General features: G+C 34.7%; 1 protein-coding gene across 1 annotated transcript in view; it reads left to right on the forward strand.

Moving 5' to 3' along the window:
• The window catches only part of SKAP2 (src kinase associated phosphoprotein 2), a 78,572-nt gene that overhangs the window by 5,348 nt on the left and 48,311 nt on the right, over positions 1-24,913 (forward strand). The window contains exons 3-5 of the mRNA XM_021714895.1: positions 7,187-7,311; positions 8,185-8,248; positions 8,605-8,742. Coding sequence (XP_021570570.1) covers positions 7,234-7,311; positions 8,185-8,248; positions 8,605-8,742 — 280 coding nt within the window. The 5' untranslated portion in view covers positions 7,187-7,233. The remainder of the gene's footprint in view (positions 1-7,186; positions 7,312-8,184; positions 8,249-8,604; positions 8,743-24,913) is intronic.

The following is a 24,913-nucleotide window of genomic DNA, read 5'->3' on the forward strand; positions in this document are numbered from 1 at the left end:
GATAAGAACCTTCTAGAATAAGGGCCTTGCTAAAGATTTTATTTTGAATATTACCTTTAAACAGAGGGCTATATGACCAATTTGGTTTTTAGGAAGTAATTATGATAGTATTGCAGAGGATGGATTGGAATGGATAGAGACTGGGTCAACAGGACCATTTAGGAGGACACTGAGTTAGTCTAAGCAAGAGAGGTTAACATAGGAATGTTGAGAGTGAGGATTTAATGCAGACTCTCTGGCTCCAAAGCTATGCTTCTTCCACATTTTGGTGATTGTTATTGAGTCCTCCAAGGTGCCCATAAATGATGGTCCATTTAGGAACCTGTTCCAAACTCATGATTTTTTAAAAAATTTTGTATTTATCCCCTATATGGTCTTGAACCAACATTATGATATGAACTTTAACGCTTCCCATTTTTGAGAGAGGGATTGTTAGTTCTTAGCACCTCTTTTCAGGGCTTTTGCTGCCCCCCCATTAAAGAATATTCCAGCACCATCTGGTGTCAAGTACAAGTAAGCATTGGTCCTACCAAGTTATTCTAAATGTATACCAAAGTTATTTATTATATCATGTGATTGGGATTTTATATTAGAATATATTTTCAATGTATAATAAAAGTCAGTAGAAAATCAGACTTATTGCAGATAATTTAATATAACAAAACTTTCAGAACTTGGCAGGGAAATAAAATTTTTCATTGAAATTGACCTCTGAGTCCTCTCACTTCTTTACAGTTTTGCCATTGATAGAAAAAAAAAGAGGACATATCTGTTCAGTTTGAAAATTATAAAGCATATTTAGATGCTGAAAAAGTATTGTTGTTCTCTTTTAATGTGATTTTGAATATGTTAAATTGTTTATATTTGTATAATTAGAAGCTCTTTTGTTTTGTAAAAACAACTTAATTTTTTTAAAAAGCTTACCTTTTTGTCCTGATTCATTTGATAGAGACAAATTTCTGGGTTAGGACATCAACATTTTATAATTATATCATGATAATTTATGTAAAATATGTAAATGAATTCTGATATTTTAAAAATTTATATTGTAATTCTGTTTCCATCTAGTATGTGAAGAAGGATAATATCTTTATTCTTAAAGAAGCAGGACCCATTAATTCTACTTTTTATCAGAATTATTGTAATATTAGACTTTTGGGTCTTTGATATATAAGTGTTAACTTTAAAGTTTATCACAGTAAACATTAAATGAAATCTATACCTTTGTTTTCTGCCTTCATAGTTAAAGTGTACACCTAAAATTTAGTAGGATTTCATCAATATATTAATAGTCAGGTACAAACTAAATCCTTACTAAGGATCTGATAACTGAATGTTTTTAGTTTGAGTATAACTCAAAAATCCATAAGTATATTTCATGTGACTGATTTAGCATTGGCCCTTGTGTTTCTGTGAGCTGTATAAACAAAAAGAAAATGTTTATATATCTTTAACTGAGGAACTAGAAACCTTGCTAATCAGTTTGATAAAGTTTAGTGAAGGGTTTAGTATATTTTCCTCTTCTTGACTAATGAGTATTAATCTTAAGGAAATAACATGATTTATTCACTGAGGAGGGAAAGTCTTTCTTAAATATAAGTAGTAGATATTGCTGAACACATTGCATATCTACCTGCTAGCCATTTGCACCAAGTTGGTGTTCTTGATGCAAATAATAGAAAACAGCTTTACTTAACTATGCAGAAAGGAAATTTTGGGGAAAACATGTTTTCTCAGTATTAATGAGAAAGCTAAACTACGAGGCTCAAAAAGAAGGTAAGAACTAAGGTAGGTAAGGTGGCTAGAACTCAAGCCCAATCCATGGAGAGTGTGATTAGAACACATTGCTGGTCTTGGCCTTGCCCAGAACATGTGATGCTGCCACTGTGCACTTTCGTTACCACTTGGTGAATACTGTTACCACCAGAACGGATTCTGAACTCTCTCCTAATTCTTTTGTTACTCACTTCAGAGTTAGGTCCCTGACTGGAGCATCCACTCGATTGATGGAACAGGAAATCTAGAACAGGGAAAATCTGCCTTCCTCCAGCTTCTGTGGTGGGAAATTAGTTCCCATCCCCACCAATCTCAGGACTAAAATAGGAAAGATACTGGGGAGCCCCAAATGATAAATGCTCATGATTTATAGAAGTGTTAAAGGATTTAGAAATACTTAGTAGTGATATTTATGTCATTTAAAATAGTATGAGAATGGTTGATGTTTTAAGCATATTTTCTGAGAGCCAATGAAGAACAGAAAAAGCAAACATATTTGCCAGAACAATCAAAAGACTGATTGAATTTTGGTTGGAGGCAATGAGTATAGAGGGTGATGTGGGGGTAGTTGATGAAGGAAAGGGAGAAATCAAGAATGGGCTCAATTTTCTCGTTCAGAGGCTTGAATTAATGGAGGTGCCATTATTGAAGTAAGGGACACAACAAGAAATATCACAGTTATTGGGCCCCAAAGTGTTGAGAGTGAGGATAAGATGATCTCCATTGTGGGTATTTTCTATTCAATATGTCTATATAGAACATTTGAGAGATGAAACATATATGGTGAGTTGATGAAGGTTTGGAAATACACACTTTGGAAACTGGACTAAAAATAGAGCATTGTGAGTCAAAAGAATATTGATAGGAGTTTAATCCTTGGAATTGAATGAGATTGCCCAGGGAGAACTGTAATGTGAGAAAGGAGCAAGATTTAGAACATAACCCATCATGGCTGTTTAAGAGATAGGCAAAGGTAGGGGAGCTCATAAAGAAGGCTGAGAAAGTTTGACCTAATTTGTAGGAGGAAATGCAAGATACCATTTATCTTCTCTACTGTGACTTCATAAATTTCATATTCTATTGAGGACTATGGTTTTTCAAATGTTAGTGTGTCAAAATCACCTGAGGTGCTTGCTAAAAATTTGGTTTCCTGTACTCACCCCCACAGATTCCTGTACAGCACATGTAGAGTGGTAGCCATTTCTGCATTAACAGGCATCCAAGATGCTTCTAAAACAGGTGATTCTTAAAATAAACTTTGAGAAACACCTTTCTAGAAAACGATGTGGAATGGTTGAAAAAGTAATGCTTCAGAATCAGATGTACATGAGGGTCCTGGTTTTTACCACTCGGTTTGTGGGACCATAAGCAACTCGGTTAATTTAGGATTTGTTTTCCATCAGTGCTTGAGAATATAATATATATCTTCCATTGCTTAGAATTATTACAAGTTGTATATGCAATATGCTATATTAAGAACCTGACATATAGAAGGAGCTCAGTAAATGTGAGTTGTCTTTTGGCAGCTTTTAAAAAAAACAAAAACAAAAACCCAGAACACAGCTGTAAACTTAAAAGCCAGTGAAAAAATAGAAGGAAATACTTGTCATTAGCCTTATGCATTTTGTTTTGTAGATCAGAGTCAACTGCTTTTTACCTTGAACCTACTGAATTAGGCTTGTGTAAAATTAAGTTACTGATTTAATAGATTTTATTATCTAGTTTCTTCTGGCAGTCTTCAGTTCCATAGACATTAAATTTGAACAGCATGATAGAAGCAAGGTTAAAGTGTGAAACAGAAGCAGAGAGAAATTTAATAGAGGGACAGACACCTCACAAATCCTGAGAGCATCAAAGTATTACAACATATTATAAAAACTAATATTCAAAATGATTCTGTTAGATCATCAAGAAAACATTAAATTATGTTTAAAAGATATTGTTAGAGAAGTTGGGGAAGTACATATTTTTAAAAGATTTCCATCACAGTGGCTTACATTTCGGAAAGTTTTGGCACTGAAAGAAATAACCTTCTGCTATTTGTGAAGTTCACTTAGGTGAAATACTTTTATTCTTTTACAGTTCTGGATAAATGAACTTATATTACCTTATTTCCTATTAGTATTTTACTATTTTTAATCGTCTGTGTCAAGTCAACAGGTGTCCTTGAAACTATCCCAGAAAATACTGTGGAACTAACCTATATGCACATTATTGTGGGTTACTATATAATGCTAAAGTTTTCTCTGTCCAAAAGAGAAACAAATGTGAAGAAGAGCAGGGTCATTTTATAGCCATGCCTGCCCATTTCATATCTTGAACCCTCTATCCAATATTAGCTAATAGCAAATACGGCCACTTCATGGTCATGGTTTTGCAAAAACTCTTGAGAGTCATGAATTTTCCTCCATTCTCTTCATCCTTTCTGGTCCTACATTCCCACCCTACTTGGATGTTTATATGGCTCTTTATCCTCAAATACAATTAGCTGAATAGGCCTAGATACTTGTTTCTTTGTATTATTTTTACTTGGTTAAACAACAACACCTTTTGTTCTTCAAACTTAGGTCTTTCGTAGACAGAATGAAGTTTTCTTCTGTTATATCTTTAATGGTTGGCACTGTTTTATTTGTTACTCTTCTTCTAGAAAACCCATTTTTATTATGTTATATTTTTGTCATCATAGTCCCTTTTTATCCCTTATCCCCTTTATTATTTTTTGTATCTGCTGAGGGAGTTTTTAAAGATATATCTGATCTGATTTTCAACATTGTTCTACCTTTTATCATTTCCAATATCTCATTTGTTTTGCTACTGCATTTTCCACTTCCTTATACGGTTAATTTTGTCCTTATTTTGCCAATTGATATTAATTTCTATCTGACTTAGCCATTTCTCTTTTATTTACATTGTTTCATCTTGCATCTCTTTCAGAATTTGTGTTTGTGTATTTACTTTTATTAAATATGCAAAGCAATTGTGTAAAGTTTACTTCAGTTTCTTTTATTTTGCTCATGCTTTCTACCTCTCAAGTGTTATGTTATACTTTTATATTACATAATATTTTTATGGTACCTGTGTTTGTCTGCTTTTTCTCACTTATCCTTGAACAGGGACAGGTCTATACAATCTGGGATGCTTACCTATAAATTGGATTTGTGACTTCTCTCTGGTTTTTCTCACTAGAGGCTGATGCCGAGCTCCTCTTAGACTCTAAGAGAAGATCTGATACATGATCCTATAACATATTTCTGGAAATTTTGTCTAAATTGGATCTGCTGGTCAGAGTCTTGGTCATCTAATTTTGCTGCCTGATTGTCTGATGCCTATGTAAGCTAGCACAGGTCTCCTGCTCCTCTCTCCGACTCTTCCACATTGTCTTTGTTGTGCTGACTTTATATCTACTGATGTAAACTCCCTCTCCTTGTGCATTTCCACCTCCATTCATGTTACATTGATAAGAATTTTAGACCCAAATCAGAGATAGAAAGCATGGGTTTCAGATGAGATGGATCTAGTGAGTGGAGTGGCTGAGTTCTTGCACAGCAAGGAAGCAACTTCCCTCCAATTCTTGTCCTTGAAAATCCTGTTTCTCCTGGAGAATTTAAGGAAATCTCTCAAAATTGTTTTGTATGACTTTGATATTTTGCCTCAGATTGCTTCCACTTTTTATAGTGACAATTCACTTTATTTTGCAGTCTAACCACTCACATGTTACTAGCTTTTGTCTCAGCACACCTCTAATGCTGCCTGGCTTGTTTAAAATGCTCGATATAAATTTGTTGAATGAGCAAGTGAATGACTTAGTCTTTTTTGAGAATTTTAGAAGGACTAACTATGTTTAACTATTTGTTGTTTTAATACTTTTTCTCCATTAGTTTTCTTGTTAGGTGTTTTGCAAACTATGCCTTGGGAGTACCAGATCCATAAAATGTTCTGTGAAAAAACGGTTCCTTGGAAAAATAATTTTTGGAAATGCTGCATATTAAATCTTTCTCTTAGAAGTCTAGTCATATGTAAATATATTAAGGGCCCAAGAAGGTCTGTACCAACAAAATTGTTTAACTTGAATTCCATAAAAAGTTTCGCAAGTTTATTTGATCACAGAAACCTATGAATATCCCATAAAGCATACTTTGGGAAACGCTGCTCTCATTTTTAAAGTACTGTAGAGTTCTTGTGAACCTCACAGAGCTTATTGTAGACATTTTTCATGAAATAAACTTCGAGTATTTTCTATTTGAGTTGCTTGTTCAGTCATTCAAAGAAATGTAAATTACAACTAAATATAATTAGATTGTCCTCGGTTAAGTCAGGAATTTCTAGCTCAGGTTTTTTTTCTCATTTGGTATTTTGAACAAGATGTGATTTCAGTGTTACTTCAGGCATTTAGTATATTTAAGAAAAGGAGATAGATATTTTATTGCTGCACTGAGGTGAGAGAGCCCTTCATTTCCCATGGCATGGAAGCATTTCTGTACTTCCCTGAGCTTAATAAAAGTGATAGTTTGTCCTTACAGTTTTAATATTCTGTATTAATCTAGGAAATAAGTCTAGCTGTGCAGTTTTTCTATCAAAATGGTATAAATAGGCAAAGTAGGAAAGCTGACAAATTTTATTTTCGGTTTTGAGTATTAAATCCTATATTGTATTCCTACTTTGTTTGTCTTTAGGATCACACCTTACCCAAGCTCAAGTCATCTTTTCTTTTGACTCTTCCTATGCAATTCAAATGTGCTTTACTAGTTTAGCTCTTCATTTGACTGATTGGGAAACCTTCCCTTTTTTGGTAACTGATGCCAATCCTTATAATATTCTTTTCTATCCAAATGGTTTGTTTTCCCCTCACATCTTTTTTTTGTAATCAGTAGTTTAGGTTTGCTTTACTTTTTAAGTTTAGAGTTAGATTTGCACCAAGTTAGAAGAATTTTTAAAATAAAAGTTTTGTTTTAGAGGCTTTCTCCCCCCCAGTAGTAGTGGCAGAAGGGATAGGTGAAAGGAAATAATGTTAAATAAAGCCCAGTAAGTTTTCAACTGAACAAGTTTTCCCACTGGCTTACTAAATCTGAAAGAGCCACGGGTTTTCGTATTCTAAGTTCTAGTTGATGGATTTTTCCCTACATAAAAGTACGTATTGTATTTCCATACTTCCTTCTGAACAAGACCACCATCTACAGACCTCTTCTCTAAGATATTCTTGTAGACTCAACCATCTCGCATACTTCTATATTTTAGAATTAAAAATGATTTCTAGAAATATTACCTAAGCATTAATCTACTGAAGGAATATGACCAAAAATACTTTTTCCCCCCTAGAATTGACAAACATAATTTAAGTAAAAGATAATTGACTGAGCATTTACATTCACTGTAATAAATGAAATTCTAACTCTGGTTTTGTGTTCAACAGACAAACAACAGAAAGGTGAATTTGCAATAGATGGCTACAATGTCAGAATGAATAACACCCTTAGGAAGGATGGAAAGAAAGATTGCTGTTTTGAAATTTCTGCTCCCGATAAACGTATCTATCAGGTTGTAGTTTTTATGTTACTTTGAAATTAAGCTGACAAAATATTTTTATTTCAATTATAGTGACATTAACATTTTGTTAAAACAACTTTTCCTGACATGTTGATAATAATAATAATGATGCTGGTTTTTATACATTGAACATTCATAAAAGAGGAAATACATTTTTAAAAATTTCCGAGTAGTTCAAGCATTATCTTTTTGAAAAAGCTCGATAGAATATATAACTTGTCAGTTACTTCTTGTATTGCATTTTATATCTATTTTAATAGAACTGTATGATCTTCTAAAAGAATTACATAGCAGAAAAAGTCAGATTATCAAAAGAAAAATATCAGTGTTAATACATACTGTATTGCTTAGAGGTGTAGGAGAAAATGAAGGTAAAGGCACATATCAACTCTGCAATTCAAGAGCTATCAGCCAGGCATCAATATGGAATGTATGTTTAATAAGTTTTAAATATCTGAGATTGCAGTTGAAAGCCAGTTAATTAAGTTGTCAGGTAGTGTGTTGGAATCTGACAAGAACATTTTTAAGAAAACTGTACCCAGCAGTCTAAAGAAATTCATGGGTGTCTTCTAATTGTCAAGGGCAAATTTTGTTCATCAGTTCTGTCTTTGACATTGATGAAGAGAAGCAGCTTTTTTTCCTGCACAGCTGCCAGCTGCTGATCAGAGTTTCAAATTCATCATCCTCTGCTTCAATTACATAAATTTGTCAAAATTAACTGTACATTATAAGAAGCATCCTTGCAAGAAAAGTACCACTAGACATGAAAAGAATTACTAATGGTCTTAAAGAAATGGTAAGAATGCAACATACCTTTCATTTCTACTGTGGTGAGTTTCGCTCTTACTGTTTGTTTTTAATTAGTTTACTGCAGCTTCTCCCAAAGATGCTGAAGAATGGGTACAGCAGCTGAAATTTGTGTTACAAGGTAAGAGCAATCAATTGGACAAACTATCACAGTCTTGAAATACTGAGTAACTGAGTGATTTGGATTTTCATACGCAAAAACTTATTGCCTTCTGTGAGAATGTCCAAGAGGATGTGACTGGTGTTAATACAGACCATTTACTTCAGGTTTTTAAAGCATCTTTTCTATAAGTGCTAGTTGGCACCTTTAAAATTCACATATTTACAAAACAATTAACCTTTTAAAAATGCTTCAAGTTCAGGCTATAGCACATAACAATATTGTTACTTTATAGGGCTATATTTATTTATAAACTATAGTTTCAAGAATATCTTTTACATTAATTTAAAATTTACTCGATGCAATGTGTTTTGTAGATATGGAATCTGACATTATCCCTGAGGATGATGAAGAGAGAGGAGAATTATATGATGATGTTGATCATCCTCTCCCAACAAGTAGTCCCCCAACAACCAGTCACCCAATAGATGATGAAATTTATGAAGAACTTCCAGGTATTTATTTTTTAGTGATTCATTTAAAGATTTTAGGTCTCTCTCTCTCTCTCTGTGTATATGTGTGTATATGATTCGTCATCAAGTTGACAACTTGAGTAGACGATGAAGGGCTATTAAGAACAAAGACAAACTCTTCAAAACAGTATTTTACAAAAAGGCTTCTGCGCGAGGTACTTCAAGTGAGTGGATGTACACTTACAAAAAGGGAATGGGACGCTAAAATGAAGCAGATATGATCCTAATCTCTTGAGACTTTTGGCTCATTAGCATTGTTTATGCTACATAATTTTTTAATTAAAAAATTGACTTGCCTTACAGTTTTTTTCACCAACTCGCACATCATTTTTTATTTATACATCTTGAAACTTCCATTAACCAGAAGTTCTGTGCACACCCCATATGTCATCAACTTCTGCCTCACATATTTCTATGTGAGACTAAAATGTGTTGCATTGTCTTGGATGAATGTCATTGAACCATAAACAAATGTCTTGTGAGACTTAAGGTTCTTCTATTGATATTTATCATCGATATAAAATTAAAAAGTTTTCTTATTTTAAATTCTCAGGCCTGATTTAGTGTTTACATGCCTCAGTGTCTGTTATATAACATAAAATTAGTTGTCTGTTAGCTACTTGACTTGTAGTTTTGAGAATCAATCTAAAATAGGCTACTAGAATATGAAAACATTCAGGAAATTATTACATTACTAATACTCTAGGTTGAAATGTGCCTTTTTCTGGCTGTTAAAAACCTCAGTAGTTAGAGAAGAAAAAAGTATTTAAGCAAAGTAAGTGAGATTTAACTAACATCTCAGATAGAGAGGCTATTTTTCTCTGAATAGAACAATTTAATGACAAAATGTAAACCTTTAAAATTGATTTTAAAAATACTTAAAATGTCCCAAATTAATGTACAAATGTCATTTTCAACATAGTCAGCAAAGTGTGCTAACTAGAGTATGGACTTTAGAGGAAAAAAATTTAAATTCTGGCTATACCATTTACTAGTTCAGTGACCTTATACGTTAATTTCTTCATCTATAAAATGGAAATAATATCATTGGGAGGGGCAAAGAATGTAATCAAAAGCTCTCAACACAGTGCTTGAATCATAGGAAGCCCACAGTTAATTGTAACATCATCATCATTATTGCTTGTACTGTCATATCTGGTGAACTCACGAAAGTACTTACATAAATTACAATGATGATTTTCTGTTCAAGTAACAATGAATAATTGTAAGAATATTATAAATTTAAGATATTATAAAAACTATATATGCACCTACATATTGTCTTTTACTACCTTAGAAGAAGATTTTGTGTGGAATAGTGGTCTGTATATTTCTATCATTTAGTAGAGCTATATGTTTATAGCACCATCCTTTCTGGTTTATCCTAAGGAAATGGCAACTTCTGGATCATCAGTTATCCTCAAGTAGGGAAGAATATTCTCTGGCTGCGTTTCTTTTAGTCATATCGTATCATTAATACAATTATTTAAGTCTTTAAAATATTTGAAAGAAACTTGAAGAATGCATACCGGTATAAAATTGAAGAGTGGCCTCCCTTTAAACATGATATTACTGTTATACACATTTCATCTCTTTAATAGCCTGCGATGAATGTGCTGCATTATGGTTGTTGAATTAGCTGTTAACTTCTGTGTTTCTTCAATTTGACTTTTTAATTCCCACTCTCAAATAAAAAAATTGATCAGGAATAAAGATCAAATATTTATAGTTATTTTCATAACAAAGACTCAAGGAAGATATCCTGTAAGTAGCTTGAAATTCTAAAAATATGAAAGATCTTTTATTTTCTCCCACTACAGCTGTTCTTCTTTATCCTTTTCTTTGGCCTGGGGCCACATAATTGTTGGAAATAACTGGTTACTCTTAAGTAGTGTTACTTCTTGCTGTGGTATTGGGAGAAATATAAGCTGCTCTAGGATTTCTTTGCTCCTGCCTGGGATCCCCAGTTGCTGTACAAAGTGATTGAGCTTGATAGAGCCTGCAACTATGCCCCTGGGAAGGAAGCTGTTGCAGGCAGCTGTGGAATGTCTAGTTCTTCTTTCTTCCCTAGTGTAACTGAGAGCTGCTTCAACATCTGCCCAGTTCAGCAAGTCTGTCGAGTTTGAGCCAGCAGCTACAGAGGGGATTTTTCCTGATGAAGGCCCCAAAGTTGTCTCAGAGTTAGAAGTTTTGTTTGATAAAATGTCGAAAACTAGAAAGCTAACCTTTTTTAATAACAAAAATTATCCCTCTTTCCAGACAAAATTAAGCTTATTGCTTTCACATCTGTGAAATCTGAATATAATTTTGAGGTGAGGGAGGTGAGAATGTTAGAAAAGCAGCACATTTACAAACTGTTGGTATTTTTCCAGTTCTGTAGAAAGAACTGTGTATGGGGGGAGGCCAAAAAGAAACGGAATTTATTCATAAAAGATTGTGTATTTATTCCTACATGTTTAAACTTCAGTCACTTTCAAAGTACTCTCTATTTGATGTAATACAGCTACCAAGACACTTTTTCCACTGCTCAAAACAGTTTTTGAGCTCGTCAATTTTGATGCCTTTTATCGTTTCTGCCGTTTCTTGTTTCACCTTTCCACACTGGCAAAACGTTTTCCTTTGAGGACTTTTTCATCTGGGGTAACAAAAACGAGATCGGGTAAATGGGGAGGGGGTACAGGGATCATACTGGTTTTGGTCAAAAACTGCTGAGCACTCAGTGCAGTGTGGGCCTGTGTGCTCGTAAATCACCCATCATGAAATGGGCAAATGCATTGAAAAAATCTCCCCCACAAAATTCACTGAAGTCGGAGGTAGCCTCTCATAACAGCACTAGCTAATATACTAATGCTGATGGGTTCCTAGAACACTTACCCAGCAGTGGAAGTCTGTATTACAAGGGCTCTGTCCTCCGAAAGGTAATTCCTGGTTTTTTGGGTTCCCCCCTCGTATTTCTGATATCTGGTTAAGTCCGTAGAATTAAATAATACTACCATTTCAACACAAATTTCTGTCAATTACATGTTGTTGAAAACTAATCCTTCTAGTTGAAAGGTTTCCTCAACTCTTTTTTTCCTCACATACATTTCCTCAAAATGTATTTGAGGAAAAATCAAAGCATCTAGCATACTACTTTAAATCACAGAGCCCTTTTTCTGAGAAAGTAAAGCTCTTACTCTAATACGGGTATTTTAAAGAAATATAGAGTAAGCCTGCAGTGTTTACGTTTCCAGAGTAAGAAGTAAAAAATATTGCTTAAAAATTGTATTGTAAAATATCCCTTGAAAAATGTTTATAATACTATGGGAATGTAAATAGTTTTATTGTAATTGTTTTTCAGTTAGAATATTCTAACTGTATTGTAGCACTTTCTCTTTAATTTCTTGTTCCTTAATTTTTAAGTAACTTCATAAAAGAATAAGAATACATTTTAAAATTTTCTTTGTGTTTAGGGGATTTATACATATGTACAAAAGAGTTGAAGGAATGCCATTTCTGGGGAGTATTAAAGGTATTGGGCTTTTCTTCAAATATTCCAGTGCTTTCACATATTTTATGTCTTATTACTTATCAGCATAGGCCCGTCAGGTTTGCTTACATTGTGATATTACTATGGCATAGTTGTGCTTACCTAGCTAATACATTGATCAAAGTATATTAAACTGTTTTGTAAAATATAGTAGCAAGTTCCTTCGGCTTAGCACAAATTTCAGAATTTATTGTTCATTGTTTCATTATAAATACAGAAGAGTGTTTTTGTCTGACTTTGGATCTCAAGAGGTGTAATAAACAATACTTGGGGAATTGCTACAGAAACCAACCCAGCTTCCCCTTCTTTTCTACCTACCATGTCACTTGATTTTTTGTTTTCCTTAGTGGCAGGAAATTGTGCAGAAGCAACAACAACAAAAACATTTTTCTAGATATGAGTGAAATAGAATCAACTTAGTAATAAAAATGATACCCACCCATTAACCTATTAAATTTGTAACTTTCAGAGGAATTGCACTTGAAATGTCTTCTGGCAAGTGGACTGGAGGAAGGAGGGCAATGTAAAACAGGAAGACAAATTTCTATTCCATTAGCCTATTTTATGAAAGTGTGAATTCATTTGTTTTTAAATTGCCGTGATGGATTGAACTATTCTGAGTCAGAAAAAGATGTTTTTATCCTTTGGTCAATCAATTATGTTTTAAATTTATTCAGTCCAAGTACCTGCATCTAAATGGAATATAAAGTCAAATGCAGCTATAAGTTTTTTCAATGAAACTATTAGGTATACCTAAGAAAGAACAGTGTTTGGGTACTTAAATTTAAAATGGTTTCTAGCAAGTAAACACAAATGCTGATTTAAATGCATTTTAGCTGTATTTTCCTCCTGAATAATTATCACTCATATTGCTAAGTTAATATCAAGGTTATAGAGGTCCCTGCAATCTCTAGTATTAGCATTGTTTTAAATGATAGTAGGTTCTGACTTCACCAGACAATTTATCTCATTTCTTCTTTGGAATGCAATGGAGAGATATCAGTTAACCTTTACAAAACCTCACATATGCAATATTTTAATATCATTTGTCCAGGCAGCCTACTAACGTTCTTTTTCTTAAACTATTGTACTGAAATATAAAGCTATTACATGTGGTGATATTGTGTCCGAATATATGGTACATTTTTTTCCCTAGTAGATAACTAGATTAGGGTAAAATTTTGGGATGATTTGAGCACTAAACTGTGAGGGGGGTTATCTGAAGTTATAAAAAAGAAAAGAAAACATTTATAAATTAGCATTATTGCATACATCTAAATTTTTATCTTTGTCAAATATAAATATATCTTTGCTGAATATTTATATTTAGTTTTCTTTAAGTTGCCTATTTTGTAATATGGTATGCAACTTTGGGATACAGTTCTGCTTGTCACATAGCTTTACTTTACCATTGGCATTGCAAGTTCTTTTTATTACAAGAGGTAGTTTAACATGCATTAAAACCAAAAATACCTGCAAAATGTATTTCCATTGGTAGAGAAAGAAAATGATCCATTTTGTAAACTGGAGCTATATCAGTGGTTTTCAACCAGGGAAGATACTGGCTCCCAGGGTACATTTGGCAATGCCTGGAGATTTTTTTGGTGATCATAACTAGGGTGTATGTGTGTGTGTGCGTGCGTCTGTGTGTGTGTGTTTGTGACAGATATTTAGTGGGTAGGGGCCAGAGATGCTGCTAAACATTCTTCCGTGCAAAGAGAATGAATCTCAATGGTGCTAAGATTGAGAAACCCCAGCCACAGGGTTGCAGTAGACAGCTTTGGCTTATAACCTTTTTATCCATATCTTTTGAGTTATAAAGATTCATGACCCAAGCTCCATATAAAAATTTATTCATTGTGATGGGCACAACATAGGTTTTCTTACATATGTGAAACTAGGAATACATAGGATGTTTCTAGGTTTTGAGAGATCAGCTGAACTTGTCTGTCACTGTTTCCTTCAAAGATAGTACTCAAGTTCTAACTGTCTTATGGAAGTGAGCAAGCCACAAAGACAAAAAAGGAGGGAGGCATTTTCTCTCTGTTCTGTATGTCTGTGAAGGAAGAATTTTGTGCTTTATATTGTAGATGTGTGGACAATTGATTTGTCCTATTTTGATAGGGTTGTTCTTTGGTGTCTGCAGGGAAAGACCTGTGGGTAAGGGACTGGACCTTTCTTAAAGGAAGTCAAGCATCCTGGGAGAATGCAGGGTTAAGCAGTTCCAGGGCCACCTGGGATTTCACAGGTGGCTTTAGGAGAAGTGGAAACCCTCTTATGGGACTTCTTTCTCTTTTTGGACCTGGGCTTTGAAGAGACTAAAAGGCTGGAGATGATATCTGCTCTTGGAGGTAGACAGGGAGTCTTGGAGGCAGCCTTCTGAGGGGATCAGTGAGGAGTACACCTGAGTGTATTTCACAATAAGCCACATTAGGTGATTATTTACTATTTTTTGTTCATTTTCCTTTTGCTATTGCTAAGTCTTAATTTTTTAATCTGTGTTTACAAATAACATGCTTATGGTAGTAAATTTAAATATTGCTGATGTACATAACATAAAAAAGTAGAGGTCACTCACTCCTACCGTAAGTAAACATTGTTAACAGTTTGATATGCATCTTGTCTTTTTTTTTTTTTTTTTTGCCTATTTACACATATACAAATACTTATAAAATTTTAAAAACAAAAATGCGATCCTTCTTTTTCATTTTCTTCTGCCCTTTTTTCTTTCTTCCTTTCATTTTCTTTTTCTTCCTCATTAACTTCCTCCTTTCTCATACTTTTATTCTTCTGACTCCCTTTTTCTCTTTCCATTTTTGTCCTTACTTGTCTTCCTTGCTTTCATTTCTTTCATTCTGTAAGTATTCTTGAGTACCTGCTGTGTTGGGAATCCCCTGGCATCCTTACACAGGTCTCAAAGGGATGCAGATACTCTGCTCTTTTAGGACAAAGCCTTGACTTACTATGAAACCTTTAATTACCTATGTTTATGGCTTGTGTATACATACTGCATTCATTGTCAGGAGTTTGCTGTTTTTTTGTTTTTTGTTTTTGCATTTCTGATATAGGAAATCTGTCTTCCAGCAGATAGTGTCACAAGTAGCCTTGTACCTTTCTATCTTGACACCATCTTTCAAGCCATCCTCCACTTCCCCTCTTCCTCTTCATCCGTGTCTTATGTCCTGGCTCCAACCCCTGCTGCATACACCCAGAACACCTTCCGTTATACCTGTTCTGCCCCTTCCTATGTGCTTCAACCAGAAGAAAGATGGGGGATACAGGAAACAATATTGAACATAAACATGGGTAAAATGTGTCAGTAACTATTGATTTTTTTAAAATAAGCTCTTTTTTTAAATCTAAAAAAGGCAAAACTAAATTTAGCAACCAATTAAAAAGTTAACTGGAGTAAGATGGAGATCCAGGGTAGTAAAAGCGTGCTAAGTGTTGTCTTGTAAAGGAGAGAAGAGAAAAATACTGAGTAACTTTAGTCTCTGTGAGGAAATGTATGTTAAAATTTCAGTAAATACTAAATAAATAGAATGCAATCTTGGGTTCCTCCAAGCAGCAGAGGGGAAATAAACAGTAACCATATAAAAATATTTAAAGCCGAAAGAAGGCAGGAAATGAGAAAAAAAGGAGCAAAGAAAAAAATGTGTAAATAAGCCCTGACATAAAAGTGATTATAATAAATGCAACTTGATTAATCTGATAAGAGAACTGATCACAATGAATATTTTTAAAAGTCTAGTAATATTTTCCTTAGAAGAGATACACCTGAAACAGAACCACATAGAAAATTTCAAATTAAAGAAATGGAAATAAATATACCTGGCAATTCTATCTGAAGAAAGCTATTATGGCAATGTTAACATCAGACAATATAGAATTTAAGGCATAAAGTAATGATAACACTACAGAATGACACAACATAACAAAAATAAAAGAAGATAAAGCTGAAACACATCTAACTACATAACCTTAAATTCTGTAACACAAAAACATGTAAGATAAATTTGACAAATTCTCAGTCATGGTAGGAGATTTTAGCATACCACTTTTAGAAACTGATAGACCAAGGAGGCAAAAAGTAAGTAAAGATGTGGAAGATTTAACCACAGAATTATTAAACTTGATCTAATATATCTAAAAGGATGTAAATTAGCATTGCGAAAGTAGAAAATATACGTTCTTTCAGTGTACATAGAATGATCATGGAAATTGACTACAAATAAGTTTATGAGTGAAACCTCAGCAAATTTCATTGAGTCTGTATCATATAGACTAGGGTCTTCACAGTGAAATTTAGTTAGACAGCAACTCTAAAAAGACTGTTTAAAATACTCAGACTCCTATGTTTGGAAGCTGAAAAATAAACTTTTAAATTGCTCTTGAGTTAAAAGAGGAAATTACAATGGAAATGACAAAATATGTAATTCTGAAAGACATTGAAAATAGTATAGATAAAAATTTGTAGCAGTGTGCTTTAAAGCATATTTAGAAGAATACTGTTAAAAATAAGACAGATGGGTGAATTACTCCCCAAAGAAATGGAGATGAGAGAACAATCTGAACAAAAAGGACAATAAAATAATGTATTTTAAGTGAGTAAAAGACAAAAGAAGGAATTGAAACTTTAACAAGAGAAAAGGGCCCTACAAAAAAAGATCAGCATTTATTGTTGTTCTCTTTTCTTTTTAAGAACCAAATAGAATCACTACAAATTATTCAAATTATTGATGGTTTGGATTATTTAACCACTGAATTCAAAGTTTTTAGACTCACCTATTTATGTGTACACTGCGTAGGGAACAATAGAATACATATTTAAAATTCTGAGCTAGAGGATAAGCAAATGTCAACCACTCCAATCATACTAAAATGCTAGCATTTATAAAGCAAAAAGAAAAACACTAATGGGGCTGGACTATTAAGGTTTTTATGTGCGCCTTCAATGAAGAATACCAACACTGCCAGGAAGTCAACTCTTCACACTGTATATTTTGTGATCCATAACATGGCTAAGTACTTTATCATTTGCCACCAAGAAATCTCAACAACTAGTTTAAAGGCATAGCTTCCACCCACCTTTATAATAGACTTTTTAAACTAGAGTTTTCATTCTGCAAATATGATTTGTCTCCCATGTAGAATATTAACAGATCACACCCTGCATTTGTTTTTAATTCCTCCATGCTTTCAGAAGACATAAAGTTTGTAGTAGCTTCACAAAACTGTATTCGCTTCTCTGTGTCCCCAAAAATAAAACATATGCACACACATACGTATAGCTACATGAACATATACGTCTATAGAAACAGTCTGCAGCAGGAGAGTATCAAGCTTCACTATTTTTGCAGATAGGTCAGCTGGGAATATCAACTTCCTAAGAGTACTCAGCTGCTTACTTTAAAGCAGTGATTAATAAAAATGGACAAGTTCAACAAAATGTCAGTGATAAATATAAGCACTCTTCCTATCTGGCCTCAGCAAGTACTGCAGTTGAGTAGTGCAAAGCTTTCAACAAAGTGGGAAAAGATCCAATCTGACTTAATTAAGCTTAAGTGAAATTTTACCTTGATTTTGTTTCAAATAAAACATTCTATTATAGATGTGTTCCTCTTCATTACAACTTCATTAGAATTCTTACAAAGAAATAACAAATCCATATAGTCGCTTACCCAATAGTCTCTTTGTTCCTTATTAGAGAAGTTGAGATGGGGCAGAAACTTTTTTTCATAGAAGAACAAAGCAATTCAGTTGCAGAGTATGAGTGGGATTTTTGAGCTTGACTTGGAACCGAATCCCAAAGCTGCCTCCTTGTCTGGGCCTCTTTTCACATTCCTGATCCCAATTCAAGGAACTACAACCTAATTCTGCTTCTCTTCAGCATGAAATTTATTGGGAAAGCTCTCTTTGGTCACGTCGTCTCTTCGCCCTCTCTTCCTTAACCCCTGGAAGTTTCGTTTTCTATACCAGCACAGCTTTTTCAAAATCACTTTATTCTTGCAATTATCAGTTCTGGTCCTCAAAGTCATCTCTGGAAATTTGATTTTACTGGCCTCCCCTTTTGTCTTGAAACTGTCTCCACCTTTGGCCTTCCCCATTTGGTTTTCTTGTTACATATCATATTTATAAATAAGCATCTCAGCACTGAATTAAATTTCCACATTTCCTGATGCTTACTGATTGTTTAACATTATCTGCTTTCCAGTTTATCCTTTATTACTTTGATAGTGAGCCTTTTTATTTTTACCATATCATCATATGATCTTATTATTATGTACTTAATAGTCAACAAATATGTATTGAAACCTCATTACATGCCAGATTCTTTTCTAGGTGTTGGGAGTTTAGGTAAGGCAGACCTGGCCCCTACTAAGATAATTATAGATTATAGTAAGTGCTACGAAAAAAGAGAATAATGTGAGAAGGAGTAACTATTTTGTATTCTATGGTCAAAGAAGAGGTGACATTTGCACTAAAACCTTATCAAAAGCCAAATAAAGCACTTTCCAGGCACAGAGAACACCAAGTGCAAAGGTTGTGAGCATGGACAGTGTTGGTGTGTTCAAGGGTTAGAAAGGAGGGCCTCAGGTAGCCAGACAGAGAGGTTAAAATGAGGTTGGACAGAGAGGCAACAACAGGTCAAGCAGGGCCTTTGTAGGATAGAATCAGCCCTGTATGCATAAATGACACTTGAAAAATGTGCCCTAAATTACTGTAGTGAGGCTGACATGTATAATTATATAAGATTGCCCACATACATCAAATGCTATTTAATGTGATGAAAATTTGGATTTGCAAAACTCTTTCTTTACACTCTCTCCTTGGGCAACTTTATACCTACCAGTACCAGTATCACTACATGTAGATGCATATGGTGAGAGCAAAGTAAAGCATCTTCACTAGGTAGCTAGCTCATCAAAAGAATGTAAAAGTTATGATGATAATTGTAATGGTAATGGTTAACACTTAGCATATGCCAGATACTTTCCTGAGCATTATTTTGTTTAATAAGTGTAACTACTTTATGGCTTAGGTTTCGTTACTATCTCTCTTTTAAAGGTTAGAAAATGAAGGCACAGAAAGACTCAGTAAATTGTTTAGAGTCACAAGCTAGGAGGTAGCAGAGTTGGGAGTTGAAACTAGGCATTCTGTCATCTGGAGGTCAAGGTCTTAGCCAATAACTGTACTGTCTCTCAACAGAAATATGTTAAGAGTTGCCTTGTCCTTAGTTACCAAGTAAGCATTTACTGGCACACATGTGAAAGAGACACCAGAAAGCATAACATACCAACCAAATCCCCATCTTCACATCTGGCCTTTACTCTGAGCTCTGGCTTCATTTCAGATGGCTATTGGCCATCATGCCAAACTTGTATTTAAGATCAAATTTGCTGTCTTTCTTATTAATACAGGTTGAGTATTCCTATTGTTCCAAAATCTGAAATTTTCTGTGCACTGGCATGATGATCAATGGAAATGCTCTTTGGAGTATTTCAGATTTCACATTTTTTGGATTAGGAATGCTCAACCGGTATAATGCAAATATACCAAAACACACACAAAACAATCTGAAATGTGAAACACTTCTGGGCCCAAGCATTTCAGAAAAGGGATACTCAACCTGTACTCTACCTCCTTTCTTTTCTATTTTTATTGTATCAATAAACACTCTAGTTTGAAAAAATAAAAAACCAAGCCGGGCTCAGTGGCTCAACCTGTAATCCTGTGCCTTTGGGAGGCTGAGGTGAGTGGATTGCCTGAGCCCGTGGGTTCAAGACCCACCTGGGCAACTTGGCGAGACCTCATCTCTACAATAAATCAAAAATTAGCCGGGCGTAGTAGCACACTCCTGTAGTTCCAGCTACTTGGAAGGCTGAGGCAGAAGGATCGCCGGAGCCCAGCAGGTCGAGGCTGCAGTGGCTGGGAGCGGCCACTGCACTCCAGTCTGGGCGACAGAGTGAGACTCCAACTCAAAAAATAATAATAATAAAAATTAAAAATTAAAATTAAAAATAAATTAAATTAAAAACCCTCAAATTCATCCTTTACTCCTTTCTTGATCTCCCCACCTCCCCCAATCAGATAGTTGCCTCTAAAACATCATCCATCACTGGCTCTCCATTCACTCAGGCTGTAATGATTTCTCACCTGGATCATTACAAGAGCTGCTGAGTGCTCTCCCCGCTTCCCCTGTGCGTATCTCTTTCTTCAGCCAACCTGATAATCTATTCGACATTTTGCCAGCAGGCTGATCTCCCTAAAATATAACATGATCAAATTAATTCCTTGCTCATTAGCCTTTATTGGTCCCCAGTGCCCCCAGTGAACCAACTGTGAACTCACTAGCCAGGTCCTGAGCCCCTTCCATGACCCAACACAAATCTACCTTTCTAATCCCATTTCCATGACTCGGACACCTTAGGCTTAGACAAACTGAACTCTTCACTAATCCTTAGTCCTGCCATGTGCTTCATCTCAGTGCCTTCATCACCTGTGTAGCTCTAGGTGCCTTAATCTAAGTCAGTATGTTGAGTTAATTAATTGAAGGACAAAATCCAGTCAAATAGCATGTAGGTAAAACTTTGGTTGGGGCAAATTTTCATATTTCTATCCACACAGTCTATGATCAGTTCTACCATATATTCTAATATATCTCACTGTCTACAAGATACAGGATGGATGCCACAATGATCAACAAATAGCTGCTGTTCTGAAATACACTATTTAATCAGAGAAACATATGTGAAACCTAACCAAAGACAAAAAACATATATCACATTCTTACCAATTCCAAAGTCTACTAGTATTACTATATACCTTGGTCATATTTTCTCTATTCACACCTGTGAGGAACCTTTATAGTTACTGCATCAAAAACAATGAAAATACCCTTGTTGATTCTGTACATTTATTACACCATTATATAGTATTGGTATAAATATAGTATTTTCTCTAAACCCACTCAGGGAGAACCTTCATAGTCATTCCATTAGAAGCAATTAAATGCCCCTGAGAATCCCTGTATTTATTGGCATAGTACCTTATTTTTGTAAGTACAGGGTGATATAAATACCAAATACAACCTCATCAACAAGGGTACCTGCATGATCAGTATTTATATACCTGACCCTGAACTGTACCCCACATCTTTATAATAAAAATTTTAAAAAATATCAAACACAGTATAGTGTCATGGTATCATAGTAAACATAGTATTATGATATTATGCCCTCTAACATTCTAAAAAATTCTTCAGAACATTTCATCTGATGCTAGGAGACAATATATATAAAGGAATTCAAAACCTCCTTTATAAACAGGCTAATAATTTTTCATTTAAAGGGGAATTTTTTTCAAGAAAAACAATTCAGAAGTTTCTTAAGTCACATGTTTCTGCTGCTCCAAAATGTTGAATGGCTCCCCACTGCCCATAGGATAAAGCGAATATTCCTTACCCTGGCATTCAAAGGTCTGCAGTCTGACTGAAATCTCACATTCTAACCCAATCCCTGTGCAACCCCTCTCCAATTTCAACAAACTGGCTTGCTTTTTGTTCTCCTACACATAGTCCATACATTTCCAGTCTCACATGTTTGTTTATACACTCCCATCTATATCAAATGTTCACCTTTTTGTCCAGTTTCTAACTATATCCTCTCTACTTTCTAGGCCCAAATCAAATTCCATCTCCCCAAAAGAGCCTCTTCTACTCATCCCAGCATGAAGTGACTTCTTCTCTGAAATTCTCTAGCACCATTCATTTGAATATTAATCACACACAACTTTGTGACATTTTTTATGTTAATACCTGCTTTTCTATAAATCTTACTATTTAACTTTTCATGTGATTATTTGGCAAACAAGCAAATGGATGGATCTTTATAACTTATTTTTATTATATTCACAAGCTCCTTGAGTACAGGGATCAAACCTTATGTTTCTTGGCCTTCCCTAGAGTACTTAGACAAGTGCTTTCTTCATAAGAATTTGATAAATACCTGAATGGTGCAAAATATTTAGTTAGAGGAGCCCATTAGGCAAATTAAGAGAAACTTTCTCTATGATGGTTCTTTTCCTAATAACATCAATTACTACAGAATTCTAAAATAATAATTGCTAGACAGTATACTACCAATGGTATATTGAAGAATGGCCAATTCCCCAAAACTTTATTTAAATCTAACATTACTATCCCAGTGGGCAAAGTCCGAAGTAAATAAATTTGTGAAATATAATACATTGAAGGATAAAAAGCTCTGATATCATCAATCTTTTGTGCCATTAACAATAGATCTTCTACCGTGAGCAAAAGGACAAACTTGAGTTACCATTTCCTTATGGCAAGCTAGTCATCTTAAACAAGACATTTCCCAGGAAATGACATTCTCCTTTGCTTCCACTTATTCATTAATGAATACAGGTAATGTAGATCCAAAGAGCAGAGAATTATAGCTATGATTTAGCTACAGTCTATCTACAAGGAAAAATATCAGAGGACTTAATATAACTAGTAAACAAATAGTGAGTTTGGTGTTTAAAAGTAAATTCAGATAAAGTTGAACAAGCAACTTAAAAGATAGTAAAACAAGGTTAAGAATCAATGATTAGATAAACGCTCAAGGTAAATGTTTAAACATCTTTCAAGCCATTACTTTGATTCAGTGGACACAGAGATGTCATTGGAGGGCCTTGAAAAGAGGAAGGCTATGGTCAAGATTCAGTTTGCTCAGCCCTATACCAGCAATGGCATACGTTCAGCCCTTTCTTTCTTTCTTCCACTCCATACCCTTTTCTTCAATTAAGCCAGCTCCTTTTCTCAGCCTACTACTTTCGAGTCCTGCTCCTGATTTCACATTTCCTCTTTCTCTCTCTCATACGCTAGACAACCTCATTTCACTTCTATGTTCAGCCTATTCTTTCTTTCAGAAATTACCTTATATCTCATACCTTCCTGGAAATGTAACCTAAGAAGGTGGGTCAAGGTGAAGGCCTTTTATTCCAATAATAAAATATCTCTCCTTATATTGTTTATGACATAACCATAAAAGATGGTAACTCCAAAACTTGCAAGTATACATGTCTAGACACTTTAAAATATGTGAGTTTTGAGCCATGTTGTTTATTAAATATTTTCTGAGAGTTCAGCATTAATTTAAAGGTATTCTGAAGAGATCATCTAAAATTCTAATAAATGAACTGAAAAGGAAAGCTGAAGAAAATGAAAAATAAAATGAGAAAAGTAAAAAGAAAAAACCTAACTTTTATGTAAGTAATTCAGTTACTCATGCAACAAATATCTATTAGGTAGCTATTATATGTATCAGGCACTGTGCTATACACTGGAGATACATGTTGACCAATATGACTCAGAATTTGTTAAGCAAAAATAAATATAGCAAATACTCAGTAATAAATGATTATGAAAAAGTAGCTAGAGGCCAAAGAGAGACTGATAAAGAACAAAGACCCAAGCCAAGTCTATGGCAGTAGATGAGATATCTGAAAGGACCTATTTATTCGATGCTACTCATATCTAGTAAGCAATATATAGTTCTGAACACCCCTATAGAACATTCTGAAAATGAGAGTAAAAGGATTAAGATCAGGGAGTTTATTAAATGAGGATCTCTTTTAAAAATGTTTAGATGGAGACTAGGTGTGGTGGCTCAAGCCTATAATCCTAGCACTTTGGGAGGCTGAGGCAAGAGGATTGCCTGAGCTCAGGGGTTTGAGATCAACCTGGGCAACTTGTTAAGATCTCATCTCTACAGTAAATCAAAAAATTAGCCGGGCATGGTAGTACGAGCCTGTAGTTCCAGCCATTTGGAAGGCTGAAGCAGAAGGATCGCCTGAGCCCAGCATGTCAAGGTTGCAGTAGTTGTGAGCGTGCCACTGCACTCCAGCCTGAGTGACAGAGTGAGAATCCAACTGAAAAAAAAAAAAGTTCGGATGGGGTAACTATGGATATATTTGGAAGAGGCCACATTATTGCATATTCAATAATGTAGGGAAAGAGGGGACTTTATATTCCTGAAAGGATTTACGAAAGAGTTAATAAGAAAGAAAAATACTTTTAAAAATACCTTCCAAATACTTTCAATATTTAAATCCATTTTTTTTTTGCCCCTACCACAACAAAAAAAGACTTTCCAAAGGAAGTGGTGGAAGAAACCCCATTGCTTGAGACATTAAAAACCAGATGGTCTAAAGCCCCAGAAAATATTCATGTGGGATCAATCCTTCACCTGGTGAAAGCAAAGGGACCAGACTAGTGTAATATGTGTTTTGCATCTCCGGGTTAGCAATGTTATGAAAATAAAGATTCACGTTTCTTTGGACTTTTCCTTCATTTCTTAGCTCTTCTCTGTGCTCTTACAGTATTCAGTGCTGACTCCTGTTAGAGCTGGCCACACAGGAATTGCCTGTTTACTTGGATGTCCCTTTGGCTAGCTCCCATGTACTGTGAGCTTATCAGGTTTTGTCCCTGCCCCATGAGAGTGCTATATACCCTGGGTTCTGGAAGTGCTTCTCCTGAGGATGGTTTTGCATTTACTTCTGCCAGAACCCTAGGAATTTCAAAATTTTTATGTTAAATCTCTTGGCTTGAGACTGTCA

This window comes from Carlito syrichta, unplaced genomic scaffold (genome assembly GCF_000164805.1).
Source record: "Carlito syrichta isolate Samal-C Ts95f unplaced genomic scaffold, Tarsius_syrichta-2.0.1 Scaffold305867, whole genome shotgun sequence".
Lineage (NCBI taxonomy): Eukaryota > Metazoa > Chordata > Mammalia > Primates > Tarsiidae > Carlito > Carlito syrichta.